This window comes from Biomphalaria glabrata, chromosome 15 (genome assembly GCF_947242115.1).
Source record: "Biomphalaria glabrata chromosome 15, xgBioGlab47.1, whole genome shotgun sequence".
In the NCBI taxonomy this organism is placed as follows: domain Eukaryota; kingdom Metazoa; phylum Mollusca; class Gastropoda; family Planorbidae; genus Biomphalaria; species Biomphalaria glabrata.
Genome location: NC_074725.1, coordinates 180978 through 195961, shown reverse-complemented (window position 1 = coordinate 195961; position 14984 = coordinate 180978). Strand labels below are relative to the sequence as shown.

The 14984-nt window shown below is 35.2% G+C and overlaps 2 protein-coding genes across 12 annotated transcripts in view; one reads left to right on the top strand and one right to left on the bottom strand.

Moving 5' to 3' along the window:
* The window catches only part of LOC106070951 (putative glycerol kinase 5), a 40346-nt gene that overhangs the window by 20300 nt on the left and 5062 nt on the right, over positions 1-14984 (bottom strand). For 2 of the 6 annotated variants that reach the window (XR_008775042.1, XM_056012586.1), the window contains exon 2: positions 11735-11995. Coding sequence is in view for 2 of the 6 variants with exons in the window: in XM_056012586.1 (XP_055868561.1) it covers positions 11735-11995 (261 nt within the window). In the remaining 4 variants the exon portion in view is untranslated. Of the gene's footprint in view, positions 1-489; positions 628-744; positions 788-11734; positions 11996-14984 lie in introns of those variants that run through there. The other 4 variants (XM_056012590.1, XM_056012587.1, XM_056012589.1 and 1 more) reach the window with 4 other exon arrangements.
* Positions 2672-14984, top strand: part of LOC106070952 (glutamate-rich protein 6-like) — a 47905-nt gene continuing 35592 nt past the window's right edge. Inside the window, exons 1-4 of one of the 6 annotated variants that reach the window (XM_056012581.1) lie at positions 3071-3227; positions 4909-5078; positions 9534-9603; positions 13300-13448. In XM_056012581.1, coding sequence (XP_055868556.1) covers positions 4925-5078; positions 9534-9603; positions 13300-13448 — 373 coding nt within the window. In that variant the 5' untranslated portion in view covers positions 3071-3227; positions 4909-4924. Of the gene's footprint in view, positions 2931-3070; positions 3253-3347; positions 3588-4908; positions 5079-9533; positions 9604-13299; positions 13449-14984 lie in introns of those variants that run through there. The other 5 variants (XM_056012582.1, XM_056012583.1, XM_056012584.1 and 2 more) reach the window with 5 other exon arrangements.

The following is a 14984-nucleotide window of genomic DNA, read 5'->3' as shown; positions in this document are numbered from 1 at the left end:
TATTGTGACTGTCACTATTCACTATATATATATAGAATAATATAGATCTATGAATTATGAAGTATAATTAAATATCATATGTCACGTTATGATACTGATAGACTACTACACTGACTACACTTACACTACATAATGATACTAGATATCTAGAATTAGATAGAATCTGATAGATCTACTCTACTCTCTAGTTAACTCTAGTTACTATGATCTAGAATCTAGACATTCTTTCTTTCTACTATTTCTAGTATCATATCTAGAATATCTAGAGTCTACAGTCTACATCTATTTTTTAATCTACTCTAGATTCTAGAATCTAGATTGAAGACTCGTATGATAGTAGAGTCTAATCAGACTAATGAGACTAATCATGAATGGTCATCTTATTTTATTCTAATGACACTCATGCCCTAATTTGGCCTAATCATGGCTAATTAATGTCAGTAATGAAATGTGACGACAGTGACGTGAAAATTTCATTTCTAGGATTACCCTCAATACCAGATTCTAGCTAGATAATAGTTCTAGATCTAGGTCTATATAGATCTAGATCTAGTCTAGTTAGTAGACAGTAGTACAGTAGTAGACTCAAGATCTATTCTAGATCTCTCGAATCAAAGTATCTTAGCAGAGCTAGTTTAAATGGTAATAGATCTATAGATCTATCTATATATATATATAATATATAATATATATTCTATATTATATAGGTCTGTGGTCTCCAGCCTATGTAAATCTAATCCTTACCAAAAAGATCGAGATCTATATAGGTCATCCATTTGTCAAGATATATCTATGGGAAAGGACCAATGGCGAACGCTTTTGTGCCAGTTTTTAGTTTAGAATTTATAACTCCGCAATGGTTAAACTTATAATAAAAATGAAAACATCTGCGGACTCCTCAGCTATTGGGCGATAAAACTAAATTTGATTATTTTTTCCATATCAGCTATTAAATTTATAAATCAAGTCAACTTGCGGTAGGGGTCAGACCTAATCAGCGAACGCAATTTTCGCGGGAGTCATAATGAGCGAAAGGCCGTAAAAAATAGCGAAATAGCATGTTAAAATATAGGAAATTATGCTTCAATTAGTTCTATCATCTAACTTCTTCCATGAAGCATTATAACTATTGTCCTCCTTGTGGCATTAGGCCTAAATTTGTTTTCACTTTTCTCGTGCTCCACATCTCCTTTCTCTGCTTGTAACTGATGTCTATATAGCCTACGAAACTTGCGATCTATTTTTTTTTTAAAAGAAAGAAAGAAACTACAAAATTCTATCTCGCCTCCTCCCTATAGGCTAGTCCACGTCGTACTACTCTCCATTTCATAAACTCTCGTTACTGCAACTATTCTTTTTAAAAGAACTTTTGTTTAGTGCACTTAATCACCATCAACTCGATCTCCCCCCCCCCACACACACACACAAGCTGATTGACCCAAAGGCAGATCCTGAATGCGATGGATTGATGGTGTTATGGAGACAGATCTACAACAGCTTGGGTTTCGGGCATGGAGACGAAAGGCTCAGGAGAGATCTTGTAATTTTATACATCTATATTATATGGTAACTCTTATATTTATTACTAAATATATAGTTCGCGTTTTTCCGATCCTGAAATCGAATATTTTCTCCTGGAAAACTCTTGGAAATCTCCTGAAATCCTAATCTCAGAATGGTGGGGGAACCCTGTGAAAATGAATTCTGCACTTCTTTTAAACATTTATACACATATTAATATCAATAATTAGTAACAAGAGGTTAACCAGCCAGTTAAAAAGAAGGAGGACGGCAAAACAGAGCCCACCCCCGTATAGGCGCTATTAACATTAACTGAAGCGTCATTTCACCCTCACTGGAAAGTAACTGCCAGCATATGACCTCTGAGAGACTGTTGGAGAGCTGCGAGTCAAACATTTTAGACGAAAAGAAAATGCGGGAAAATATGCTGGTCGCAACTGGGCGTCGTCATGTGAAACACGTACTGCAATCATCCTTAATCTTCGAAATCGAAGACATTGGGTTAATGTTAAAAATAGGCCTATTATTTTAATATTTCAGTTTACAAACAATAACGATAGATAAGACAAAAAGAAGAACAGATTAAATCAGTAACTAAATTATTTTTAATGGCTTTTTAAGCTTATAATAGGGGTTTCGCTGAATAGGTTTTCAGTTAAAAAGGTCATTTTGAGCGAACACCCCATAATATTTTTTTTTCAACGGAATGAATAGCCTTAGCTATTCTAGCTAACTATTTCCTCATCTATTTAGAAGCATAATATGCAATTTTTTTTCGGCCGATGTCCATTGGTGCTTTAAAATCGCCTTAAGTTCGGACCTATTCTCGTTTATCCGGAAACGTTTTGAGAATGAAATTTCCATACATGTCAACTATGACCTTCATCTATGCTTTATTTTATGAGGGAAAACGAAAGTGAATATGTGAGAAATGTAGAAAAATGGAGTCTTTGTAATATCATTTTATTAGTTCTGCAGATACTTTTGATATAAATAAGAATGGATAATAATTACGGGGAGGTGTTCGCTTTATATGCCATTTCGCTGATGGGCCTTTCCTATAGATCTATATCATTTCTACTATCTAAAATTTTATAGTTCGAAAATCGGATCTATGAGCGATATACGTTTAGATCTTGATCTATTAGTAATAGAAGCATTCCCAATGTATTAATATTATTATTAGGCCTCTTTTTTCTGAGTCGTATTCAGGATGGCTGCCTGGTTGTGCGGTATGCACGGTGGACTGTCGTCTCAATTTAATGGTCCGGGTTTATACAATGCAGACAACGGATCGGAGGGTCTTTTCGTCGTCTGCATCTTTCTTCGATGGGTCTCAAATGTGTGTCCCGTGACTTACGCCAGGGCTATCCAGCTGACCCTCTTATCAGTAGCGGCTTTACGGGGTGGTAAGCTCGTTTTGCCCCGCATTTTGCATTCGCCCAGGGCCCCGCGCACTGCTATAGATTTATACATTCAACCATGACATATATAATATAGATTTGTAAACATTAGTAATTTGTTTCGCTATAAAAATAGTTCTTTGTTTTTGTAGATTCTCTGTCGCTATCAACAAACTAGATGTACTATCTAGATTTCTAGATTTAGATCTATCTCGACAATCGATCATCACAATGTTTCTGAATTTCTCACACACTGTGACAAACTCATCATATAGATCTAGATTATTCTTGAGCTAGAACTAGGTGTCAGACTAGTTGTAGTTAAAATGTATAATAATTAATATAATTGTATAATCTAGAATAGGTCAATTATTAGTTGAGTAGTTTTAAGTTTACTAGATCTAGATTCTAGATAAACTAGATTTAGATTCAAGACTAAGGAGGCAATCTAGGTCTAGAGTCTAGGACTAGAGTCTAGATCATTCAGAAAATTTCATATTCATAGTGATACTAGTGAAGTGATAGTCTGATAGTCATACTAGTCATAGAATCGATTTTTAAAATTAATATTTAAAATTTAATTCAATGAGTTAGTCACAGTTAGTGATTACTAGATCTAGATCTAATCCTAGTATATATATATAAAATACAATAATCAATATAGTAAGACAGACCGTTTCGGCGATTGTAATCTCTATTAAAGTTTCTGTATCTAGATATTCTAGTACTATTAGTAGATATATAATATTATATATTAAATCTAGAGTTGTAGATCTATTTATAGTTTATAGTAATTATAGGTTTAAAATTTAAATGATTAGATCTAATATTAATACTAATATTATACTCTATCATATCATATGAATATCTAGATCTATTATTTATACTCATTATCTATTATATAGTATTACAGCTACAACTATTCTAGTTATAAAGATGTCCAAATCTACTTTTATATACATTTAAAATTCTATATCTAGATTAATTCAAGCATCAGATGATCAGGTCTACTCTGGCTCTTTCTATGTTTCTAGCTCTAGACCTGATTTTAGAATCAGCCTGTATTATTATAAAGTTTTCAGTACAATAATAAAACTTCATTTTTAAAAGGACTTCAAAAATGGATTTCCATTGGCACAGAATTTATCTTTATATGACTAGCAGACACAGGATAATTTAATTATTTTTTAAGATAAAATAAATTGCTGTTAAAAATATTGAAAATCTGTGACTTATGACATACTATCAAAACAAGAGCACTGTCACAAATTGGATCAAGTCATATATATTTTGATAGGCACATTAGTGCATTGCCTAAGGCCTATTAAGGTTTAAATAGAGTAGTCAACCTTACATTATTTGTTTGACTTCTCAGCTTCATAAGTCTCCTTTTAGGAGTTCTTCTTTTTCCTCTAACTTTGTTTAGTAGTTGCGTTTCTGCTTTGGTTTCTGTAGCATAATTTTTTCCATGTTAGCCTTTCACACAACCCTTATAACCTGGGGGTGCAGGATGCACCTTTTGTTTAGGACTCTTCTGAATAGACTGCTTGGCTTCGGAGCGATGATTTCCCACTTGTATAACTCAGAGGGTCATTAGGGCATCAAGCTGTCTCACTGGGGCAACGAATGTGCATCAGGTGAAAGAAGACAGACTAACTAAAGATTTGATTGAACACAGTTATCATACAAAACATACAAGACTCTTAAATTAATTATCGAACAAGGAATATGATAGTTTTGGAAAAATGCTATGCAAAAAAATGATACTATTTCTGTCTATTGCACTGATAGATATCAAACTACCTTAATTTCTTTTGGTTTAGGGCATCTTAGGCCATTTAGGGGTAGGTCTTACAGTTTCTGCTATTACTAGTGTATCTACTACTACTAGACTTGTTAAGTAGGTCTACCCATTATGTTGGAGCAATAGTAAATAATCTAGGATCAATTTCAATTTAACTAAAAAACGATTATTAAAATCTAGATACAAAGACTTTAGAATGGAAAATCAAACTAAAAATGAACATTTATCTGATTGTGATTCTGATGAGGACAGTGACGAGTATATTTATGAAGAAGATATTCTTTTGAAGGATAATTATAATAGACAACAAAGCTCAGATACTATTGAAAGAAAAAAATGTTCTGAGAAATGTAAGTGAAAATTTGTCATGTGTTTGAACATAAAACATACAACTGAAAAGTCTGTCCATATGTCTTTTCTCTGTTACGCTGGTACAATATGTTACAAGTGTATGTTTTGTATTTCTTCTGGTAGGCTATAATAATATTAGGCAAGATTTTTGTTCTACATATTTAGGGATTACTTAATTATCATCACCAGACTCTGACATTTTATTTGATACTTTTATATACTTTACAAATTTGCTTTGACAGCCATTGTTATGTATTAATCTATCCATATTGTTATCTATTAATCTGTCCATATTTTCTCCACATTTTGACTTAGGACTTAGGTCCTCCCGCGCCGTTTGGCGCATTGGGCGGCAAGCTGTCTCCATAATGATCTGTCACTGGCAATGTCTGAAGCCTCCTCCCACCTGGTGTCCACTGTTCTGAGGTCCTCCATGAAGGTGTGTCACCAGGTAATACGAGGACGTCCCTGTTTGCGCTTTCCTCGTTTTGGCTTCCATGTTATCGCAACTCTTGGTGTGCGTAATTCATTTTGACGTAGAACATGTCCCGCAAACCTCATGCGACTCTAAGTCACAACCTCACTAAGTGTTCGACTCCCAGTCCGGCATAGGATTTCCTTGTTTGAGATCTGGTCTGTGTAACTGACTCCCAAAATCTGTCTCAGCCATCTCTGTTGAGCCACATTTAGTCTTTTCTCAATTTTGACAGATGACTTCCACATCTCACATGCATATGTAGCAGTTGGAATGACGATTGTGTTGAGAAGGTGTATTTTTGTCTCAAGTCCAATGGCTTGGCTAGTCCAAATAGGCTGCAGCCTTTGGAAAATGCCTTTCCTTTCCTATTCGGCACGCTACATCATGGTAAGCATCTCCATCATTTGTTATGATGCTGCCAAGGTACGTGAACTTGTCCAGCTCTTCAAGCTTTGACTCGCCAAGTCAGATGGGACACCCTTTGCCTTATATCCCACTCGCATAATTTTAGTCTTATCCAAGTTTATGCGGAGGCCAATTTTGGGTGCCTCTCTGTCTAGGCTCTCCGTCATTTCTTGAATGCATTTATTTGTAGCCCCGATTAGTGCTTTACAATCACTCCCTTTTGCCAGTCCTCTGGGACTTTTGAAGTTCGCCAACAGAGATTTAAGAGATCAGTCATTCTGTTAACAATGCACTGTCCCCCTTATTTTAGCATTTCTGCTGCTATCATGTCTAGTCCTGGTGCTTTGTTATTCTTTAGCACTGCAATGGCCATGGTAACCTCCTCAGCAGTTATTGGGTCTGTCTTGACCTTGAGATCATTGTCTGGAGAGGGGTCCTTGAATATGTAAGTTAGGTCTGGCGACAGTTGGTTAAGGGTCTCTTTAAAGTTTTGAACCTTTAGAGAATGTGAACATTTAGAGAATGTGAACATTTAGAGAATGTGAACATTTAGAGAATGTGAACATTTAGAGAATGCTGTTTGTTCAAGTTGAAAGGATGAAAAGGATTAAATGAACACGAAGGCTAAAATCTTCAATAATTTTGAAAACATGTATACAATAATAAATAATTCCCATGCTGAACTATCAAAATAATTGATATACGATGATTATTCAGCCAGAAGACTTATTTTTTGCATCCTCTAATAGATCTAGTGCAACCTGCATATTATTATGCTTACACACAAACACATTTCGTTAGTGAATTGCGGTAGCCTTGTGCCTTATTTCTTTCATATAATAGTCCAGTAAGGACGACCCTTTCCAAAATTTTGTTCTCAGATTATAGGCTACAGGGCCGGACTTAGGCCCACTGCAACCTATGCTTTCGCAGTGGGCCCCGCGCTTTCATAGGCCCCGCGCTAATTCTATGTGTAATTATTAATTGCAAAATATATACGAAAAATTTTTGGACGTGTCCTGCTCTTATTAAAATCTCCTGAAAACTCATAAAAATCTCATGAAAAATAGACAAAATTATCATTTGTGTGTGTCGTTCATTGCGGAAAATGCCATTCCTACGCACGATAAAAAAAGGCAATGTCAGCTTTCTTGTAATAAAATGTAATGATTGAACTAATTTTCCCCATAACCAGAAGTTCAAATACCGTATTCACTTTTATAGTCACTGGCATAAAAATATGCCATAGGTTGCAAGATTCGTAAAGTAAAGTTAACTTGATCGCAATTTTGTACTTAGAAAAGAATGAGTAAAATGCAAAGCCCAATTTATTTTCTAATACAAAATCTTAATTTTCACTTACAATCCTTATTCTCACCTAGACTAGGCCCCGCGCAATCAGTTTTGCATAGGGCCCCGCAATTGCTAGGACCGGCCCTGATAGGCTACTTATATGCACTTTTTTCCTATTAGTTGTTGTTGATACCTGTGCTTTGCTACATTCAAATAGTTGGATTAATGTTATTATGAATGAAATTCTCTTTTTGATAACTTTCAATCAAACATTATAATGTGAAATGCATATATATTAAAAATAATTATTGAAAGTTCTGATTCTTATGATGAAGAGGCTAAAGATACCTTGTCTATACATGTCATCCTAAAAAATTTAAAGTAAACGAAGATCTTTCTTATTGGCAATATGTTGAAACATTCAGTCAAAGACGGTAACTCTGGCCAGTATTTATTATTTATTCAATTCTATGAAGAACTGTGTTGAAAGTTTTGAGTTGGCATGGAACAAGATGGCGAGTGTAACAACTAATGGTGCCATGCTTTGATCAAGAAAATACTTAGGTTTGTTAATCAAATGAAAGAACCTAAACCTGCAGATGTTCAGTACCAAGAAGTATCTGCTGGCTTAGCATGGGCATTTGTTGTGTTCCTTGAAGAACATTGTCATTGACTTTGTTACTAATATTTCTAATGAAGAGTGGAAGACAGAATTCATGGCCATTATTGCAATGCGTTGTTTGCACATGACATGTATGTGCATGTTCAAAGTTAAATCTTTTCAAACAAAGCTTTCCCATTTCTCTGGGCGAGCAACTGAAAACAGGTTTTGTCATTTTCCTTTGCTAAAAGGTGAATCTATTTCTAGGGAAATGGTTGAATAGTACAAAACTTATTTGGATTCCTTGATTTTGAAATTTTAATCAAATTTTAAGATGTCAAGAACTTGGAACCAGTTTTCAATATCCTCAGTTCACAATTAAGTGCAAAAGCTGATTCAGCTCCAGGGGACATACCTACAAGTAAATTATGTCCTGAAAGAAAAGTTCAAGTCAGTTCTTCCACACAAGCTTTATGGGTCTTCCCAAAAGCCCACCCCTGCTCTAACATATATATTTTTGTTTCACTATTAGTTGATGGCTGCCTGGTCGTGCGGTTTGCGCGCTGGACTGTCATTTGAATTTATCGATGGTCCAGGGTTCAAACCCTGCCCGCTCCCATCCCCCGTCGTCCTGTGGGAGGTTTGGACTAGGAAGTAAACTATCTTCAACTCTGAAGGAACATCCGAAACATGTAAAACATTTTACAAACAAACATCTGTGCCTGTCTAATTTAAAATAGTTGGTACTGTACTTTTTTTTTTTTAATTTCTAGAAAGATTGTACCACATTATAATAACACCAACTACATAATTTTTGCATGAATCCCTTTTTTTTCCCCCATTTGATTAAAGGGCCTTCATTATTAGGGCTCCACACGCACACAAACTTTTTAATTTTTAAAGATTTTTGCATTTTCATACCTGCTTAAATTTTAAAAAAAAAAAAAAGAAGAAAAAAACTAAAAGTAAACTGCTCAAACAGTTCTGCATCACTTATTCAAAATCAACAGGGGATGGGAGAGTGGAGGATATCAACTCTGGGCCATTAAAACCATGAAATAACAGTCCAGAGTTCATACCACATAATCAAGCAGCCTTAATTAGTTTATACCTATTGTTATGACATGATTAGGAATTAGTTATTTGTTTCGGGAATAAGGGGAAAGTTTTAATTAGCGACAAGTGACGTGACAGATCTTTAAAAAATAAGAACGCTCTAAGTGACGCTAAAAAGAAGACGCTTCTTGTAGAGTAGTAGACTTGAGTACAATAGATATACGGATTTACGGACATAGCTGACATCGGACGATTCCCTTCTTGAGTATTAAACATATTTGTAGAACAATATATCAGCGTCGACTACATATTTGATTGTTTCGGCCTTTCGCCGGTGTTACTGAAGTAGTTGAGTTCAGCGTTACTTCCAGTCAGGTCTACACTAGATATATTTCCAAGAATCAACACCGCGCGGAAGCCTTAACACTATACAGTTATTATATATGAAAAGATTAAATTTTGTTTATCTCTTTTTTTAATCATCGCAGCAAAATTTTCTAATTAGAATTTTTTTGGTTACTTTTTTTTTTCACCATACTTAAAGCTCTTTTTGAACTGATAATATTTTCAGATTTGTAAAACAAATATTTGTTTATAATTAATGTTTCAATAATTTCTTAGTTTCCAGTAAATCAGGAGGAAAAGATGAAAAAAGTAATGATTCTGACAACAAAAAGTCATCAAAAATCAGGTGAATATTTTAGTTTGTAAATACAATATTTTGATTTACAATACACATATATATATTTTTTTTTTTTTTTAAACCTATTGATTTTTAAGGATAAATAAAATTATTAAATCCTACTCATAAAAAACTATTGTCTTGGAAACAAAATTACTTATTTATATAAGACTTCATGACAAAACATTAACATTGTAGATAATTTAGTGTAAAAGTGTAATCCATCCATCCCAGTGGCGCTACAGCCCATGGAGGGCTCTGGCCTGCTTTAACACATCCTTCCATTCAGATCTCTCCTGGGCCTTTCGTCTCCACGCCCTAACCCCAAGCTGCTTCAGATCTGCTTCCACGTCATCTATCCATCGCATTCGGGGTCTGCCTTTGAGTCGCCTGCCTTTTGGTTTTTGCCTGTATACGATTTTCGCCCCTCTGTTGTCTGACATTCTTTCAAGGTGACCTGCCCAACGTAGTCTGTTCTTTTTTATTTCGTTCACTATTGGTGGGTCTTCATATAATTGATATAACTCATGGTTAGTGCGTGTCCTCCACCCTGTTTCATCCTGTATGGCACCATAGATTTTCCTAAGGATTTTTCTTTCCCAAGTGTTAAGTAAATTTTCAGATGTCTTTGTCAGTGTCTAGGTCTCACTTCCATACATTGCTGCTGGTCTTATTATAGTTTTGTATATTATTTTCTTGGTTTTACTTGAAATCATTTTGCTCTTAAGTAGATGGTGGGTGCTATAAAATGCCCTGTTGCCTGCTGCTATTCTTTCCTTTATTTCTGTTAGTAGGTCATTTTTGAAATTAATAGTACTTCCTAGATATTTGAAAGTTTGGACGTTTTCAAATTCGTGGTCTTTGATTTTGATATTTTGTCCCTCTGTTTGATTGTCTCTTGTCATTGTGATGTACTTGGTTTTACTGTCATTGACCTCAAGTCCTGCTGGTCGAGATGCTTCTTCTAGTTGTATGAAGGTTCTAGCGATGTCAGAGGTTTCTTTACCCAATAAGGCAATGTCATCGGCATAAGCAAGGTATTGTAGAGGTTGGCTGTATATCGTCCCTGTTGGTTGTGGACCCATGTTTTCTCTCCTGAAGTAGTTAGTAATAGTTCCCCTTGTGTTTATGTGTATATTTCTTATAACTCTCTCCAGTGTTAAGTTGAAAAGCATGCAGGAAAGTGCGTCTCCTTGTCTTAATCCTCGTTTAATCCTAAATGACTTTGACTTTGCTTTTTGAGTTGTTTAATGTCATATGTATAAGTCTTGTCAGCTTATTGGGTATTCCAAAATCCTGTAGTGTGTCATATAGGTATTTCCTTCTGATACTGTCATAAGCCATTTTATAGTTTATAAAGAGTTGGTGGATTGGTATGTTGTATTCATGGCATTTTTCTAGTATACATCTTAGTGTGAAGATGTGGTCGGTTGTGGATTTGTTGGGTCTGAAACCACATTGGTAGTCACCTAAGATTTCTTCTGAATATTTTCCAAGTCTCTTAGTTATAAGCCTAGACAGTATCTTATAAGTCACAAAAAAAAGTGTAATAAGATTTAGATATAATATCCTAAGCTGGTTTGTTTTAAAAGATAATTTTAAAAAACAAGGAATCATAAAAAATAAATCATTCAAAGTATACATAAGAATGATAAGTTCCTTTGCAATGAAACATCTGGGTTGGAGATAAAAGCCAAAGTCTTGTACAGAGTGCATTTACCAAAACAAGCACATACCCACACATATCTGTACAGAACACTCACACCCTTATCTGTACAGAATACCTATTTCATTACTAAAACATAATAAAAGACTCAAATTAAAATACAAAGATAAAAATATATTTTAAATGTCCATTACTGGAAAAATATCAAAGAAGCAATTTTTTTAATCAGAGAATTAAGTCAGTTGACTGAACTTTCAAGGAACACACTCTGAGAAAAGAATCCTTAATCTAAAAACAAATATGAGACCTGGAAACTAGATTCAGTTTAAAGGAATAATCAAATTGCAGAAATTAGCAGAAATTGCAGAAATTAGCCAAAGAACAGGATGTAAAAGCGGTAAACCAAATATTGGCCATCTTTTAAAACCTTATCTCACATATAAAGGAAATAGATTAGAAAATACCAGGACTTACATTCTGTGTAACATTACTGCTCAACTTTTCTTGATTTGGTCTTGAAAGATTGGAGCCATGAACAGTCAATCTGTCTTCAAGGCTCACTAAAGTATCTCTGCTTCCTTCTTTAAGACATGTGACACTGTCTTTGTCTTCTTCTTGAAGGTATAACAGAGTTTTTGGATCTCCTTCTTCAAGACGTACTAAAATTTCTTTGTCTTTGTCGTCTGAATTCAACTCTTGCTTATTATTTTCTTCACTTGTACATCTCAGAAATTCCTGGATTGGCATATAGAAGGCGGTTTTGTTATTTAATAAAAAAAATTTTGAAAATTCAATTTGATTTTCAAAGTTTTTTTAATACTTTACTTTAAAAAAATTTTGAATTACTACTGGATATGGAGATAAACTCATGTCACATTGTCATTTAGAAGATGGTTTGTTATTTAATAAGAAAAAATCTGGATATTCTATTTCATTTTATTATGTTTTAATAATGCTTAAAAGTAAATTACTTAAAATTCAAAAGGATTTTATGATGTAATTTATATTTTAACATTTGTTTAAGACATAAAATTATGCATTAAAAATTAGAACTCAACAATTAGTATGATAACTTCGCATAGAACTTATTTATGCTATACAGGGGCTCCTCAGGCTAAGATGTTTATCCCTTCATATGTAGTAAAGCGATTTCCAGTGTAAGTTGGAACATACATACTTACATGTATGTAAATACCTTTAGCCAGCGGTTCTCAACCGTTTATGGTCGGCGACCCCTTTTTAGAATCCCCCACTTTGCCGTGACCCCCACCCACACACACATACAGCAATAAAGGAATACACAATAGCAATCCATATTTGCGATGGTCTTAGGCGACCCCTGACAAATAGTCATTCGACCCCCAAGGGGATCGCGACCCACAGGTTGAGAACCCCTGACTTAAGCACTTATCCTATCCTAACACAGTAGCCTGTATAATTATTAAAAAACATATTAAGAAAATATAAAATATGTTTAGAAATGAAATAAAACAGTAATAAAGCATAAAAAAGAGAATACAGGCTTATTGGGAGGGGGAAGCGGCAGAAGGTGCTGGAGATACTGGGACAGTTAAGTCTGGAGAGACAAAATCTGCAGAAAATGCTGGAGGTACTTTGACAGTTAAGTCTGGAGAGGCAGCTGAGGAAGAGGGTACAGGATCTCCTCAGTCCACAGCTGCCTCCGATGTATTCTTCTTCAGCGCAAACCAGCTATAGTTTTCGTTTTCGTACACAAATTTTGCTTTTAGGATGCAAAACCACTATAGTTGAAACAAGGCTTTTTTTAGTTTATGGGAGGGCCATGTGTCATAACCATGAAACATTGGAACTCTGGACTGACCCAATCTGTGGACCTTCTGTATTTTAACATTAACATGGCAACACTAGATTAAACATGACAAGAGTTTATTTAATATGACAATACTACATTATATCATTATGTTTATCAGAAACATTTTTTAAAGGTAGAATTTTGTATTTTATAGGATTCTGTTCAATTAACCTTTAAATCTGACTTATTGTTTTGTCCTATTGCTTAGAACCAAAAAGCTGAAAAGATTTTCAGAATCTAAGACTGCATTTGATGGAAGGAAAGTTATTTTCACTACTGAGTTTACACAAACTGATTGGTCATGGAAAGATAATGCTGAGTTATCGGGACAAGCTACTATCATTGCATCAAGAAATGGTATGATTAAACACATTTATTCATAGAACTTTTTAAAAACTAAAATATAAACAACAATACAGCTAAATAATTTATTTCACTTAGTATTTTTCCCATTTAAAACTTTGGAAGCTTAAGAGACAAGTTGTCGAGGTACAGATCTACAAAGTTGATTTGGATGAAAATGAGACTTCTTTATTTTCTATTTACATTACAGTCAGCTTTAAGTATTCTACTTCTTCAGTTTTAGCTAATTATATTATGCAATGCTTCCTGTAAATGGTTTAGGTGTTGCGTTTATAATGATTTACGGCCCTGATTGAGGATGACTTCATATTACTTGAGTTTCTGCACTACTTGTTACGTCGTAAGACTCCAGCTATAGCACAACAGTTTATAACAATCACGAACTGAATAAGTCCTCATTTTGCAGACAACATATAGGTTTATTGCATGATAGATAAAATAAGTTTGTTGGCAAACAGAGCCATAGAAAATATACAATAGGCTTCACATAATCCAAGTGAAAAACATCTACATATCTAGACCACAACTTGCAGTAATACTCTAAGTCATATCATAACATATCACACTCTCTTGTATAGCTCCTTACTCTCAGGAGTCCAAAATCAACTAACTAAAATCACTCCGTGGTCAGTCACAAACCCAACATCCCCTCGTGCATTAGCACGAAGTAGTTACATGATTGCTAAATCACTACTAGTTTACTTTGTGTCACAGTGGTTCTAAAACTAATGTGTGACACTTCCATACATTTACAGAATCCTTGAAGATGATCAGAGGTGTGGGAGCTGAGTAGTAAAGTGCTTGGCAATTGAACTGAAAGGTCTTGGGTTTGAATCCTGGGATTTTGAGAGCACCCCTGAGTCCACCCAACTCCAATGGGTACCTGACATTAGTTGGGGAAATGTAAAAGCAGTCTGTTGTTGTGCTTGTCACATGACACTCGTTAACTAATTAGGACTGAATTCAGACTTCTTGAGTGCTTTCACCAAAGATGCTTGTGCTCCATCATGGAAATACGGTGGCAGGACCGCACTACAAACAGCGATGTCCTTGTGAATGCTGGTATGGACAGTATAGAGGGACTTCTTATGGTCTGACAGTTACGCTGGGTAGGGCACGTATCCCGTATGGGAGATGAACATATGCCAAAGGCAGTCTTTTTTGGTGAGCTAAAAGGTGGTCAACGTAACAGAGGCGCCCCACAGAAATGCTTCAATGACCAGCTTAGGCGTCAACTTTCCTTGGCTGACATAGAAGAGAGCACCTAGCTGCATGCGGCACCATATGAGGCAACTGAAGGTCACTCACAAAGACCGCAGGATACACATTTGAGACCAAAAGAAAATCTGCTGCCGCGGACAAACGCAGACAGCGAAAAGAAAATCTAAATCGACCACCTGCGGACAATGATTATGCTTGCCTTGGATGTGGCAAAATATGTAGGTCACAGCTGGGGCTGCGCACCCACAGGAAATACTGCATTCCTCACTAAGCTTTGGACTCGAAGACAAGCCTTATTATTATAAAATA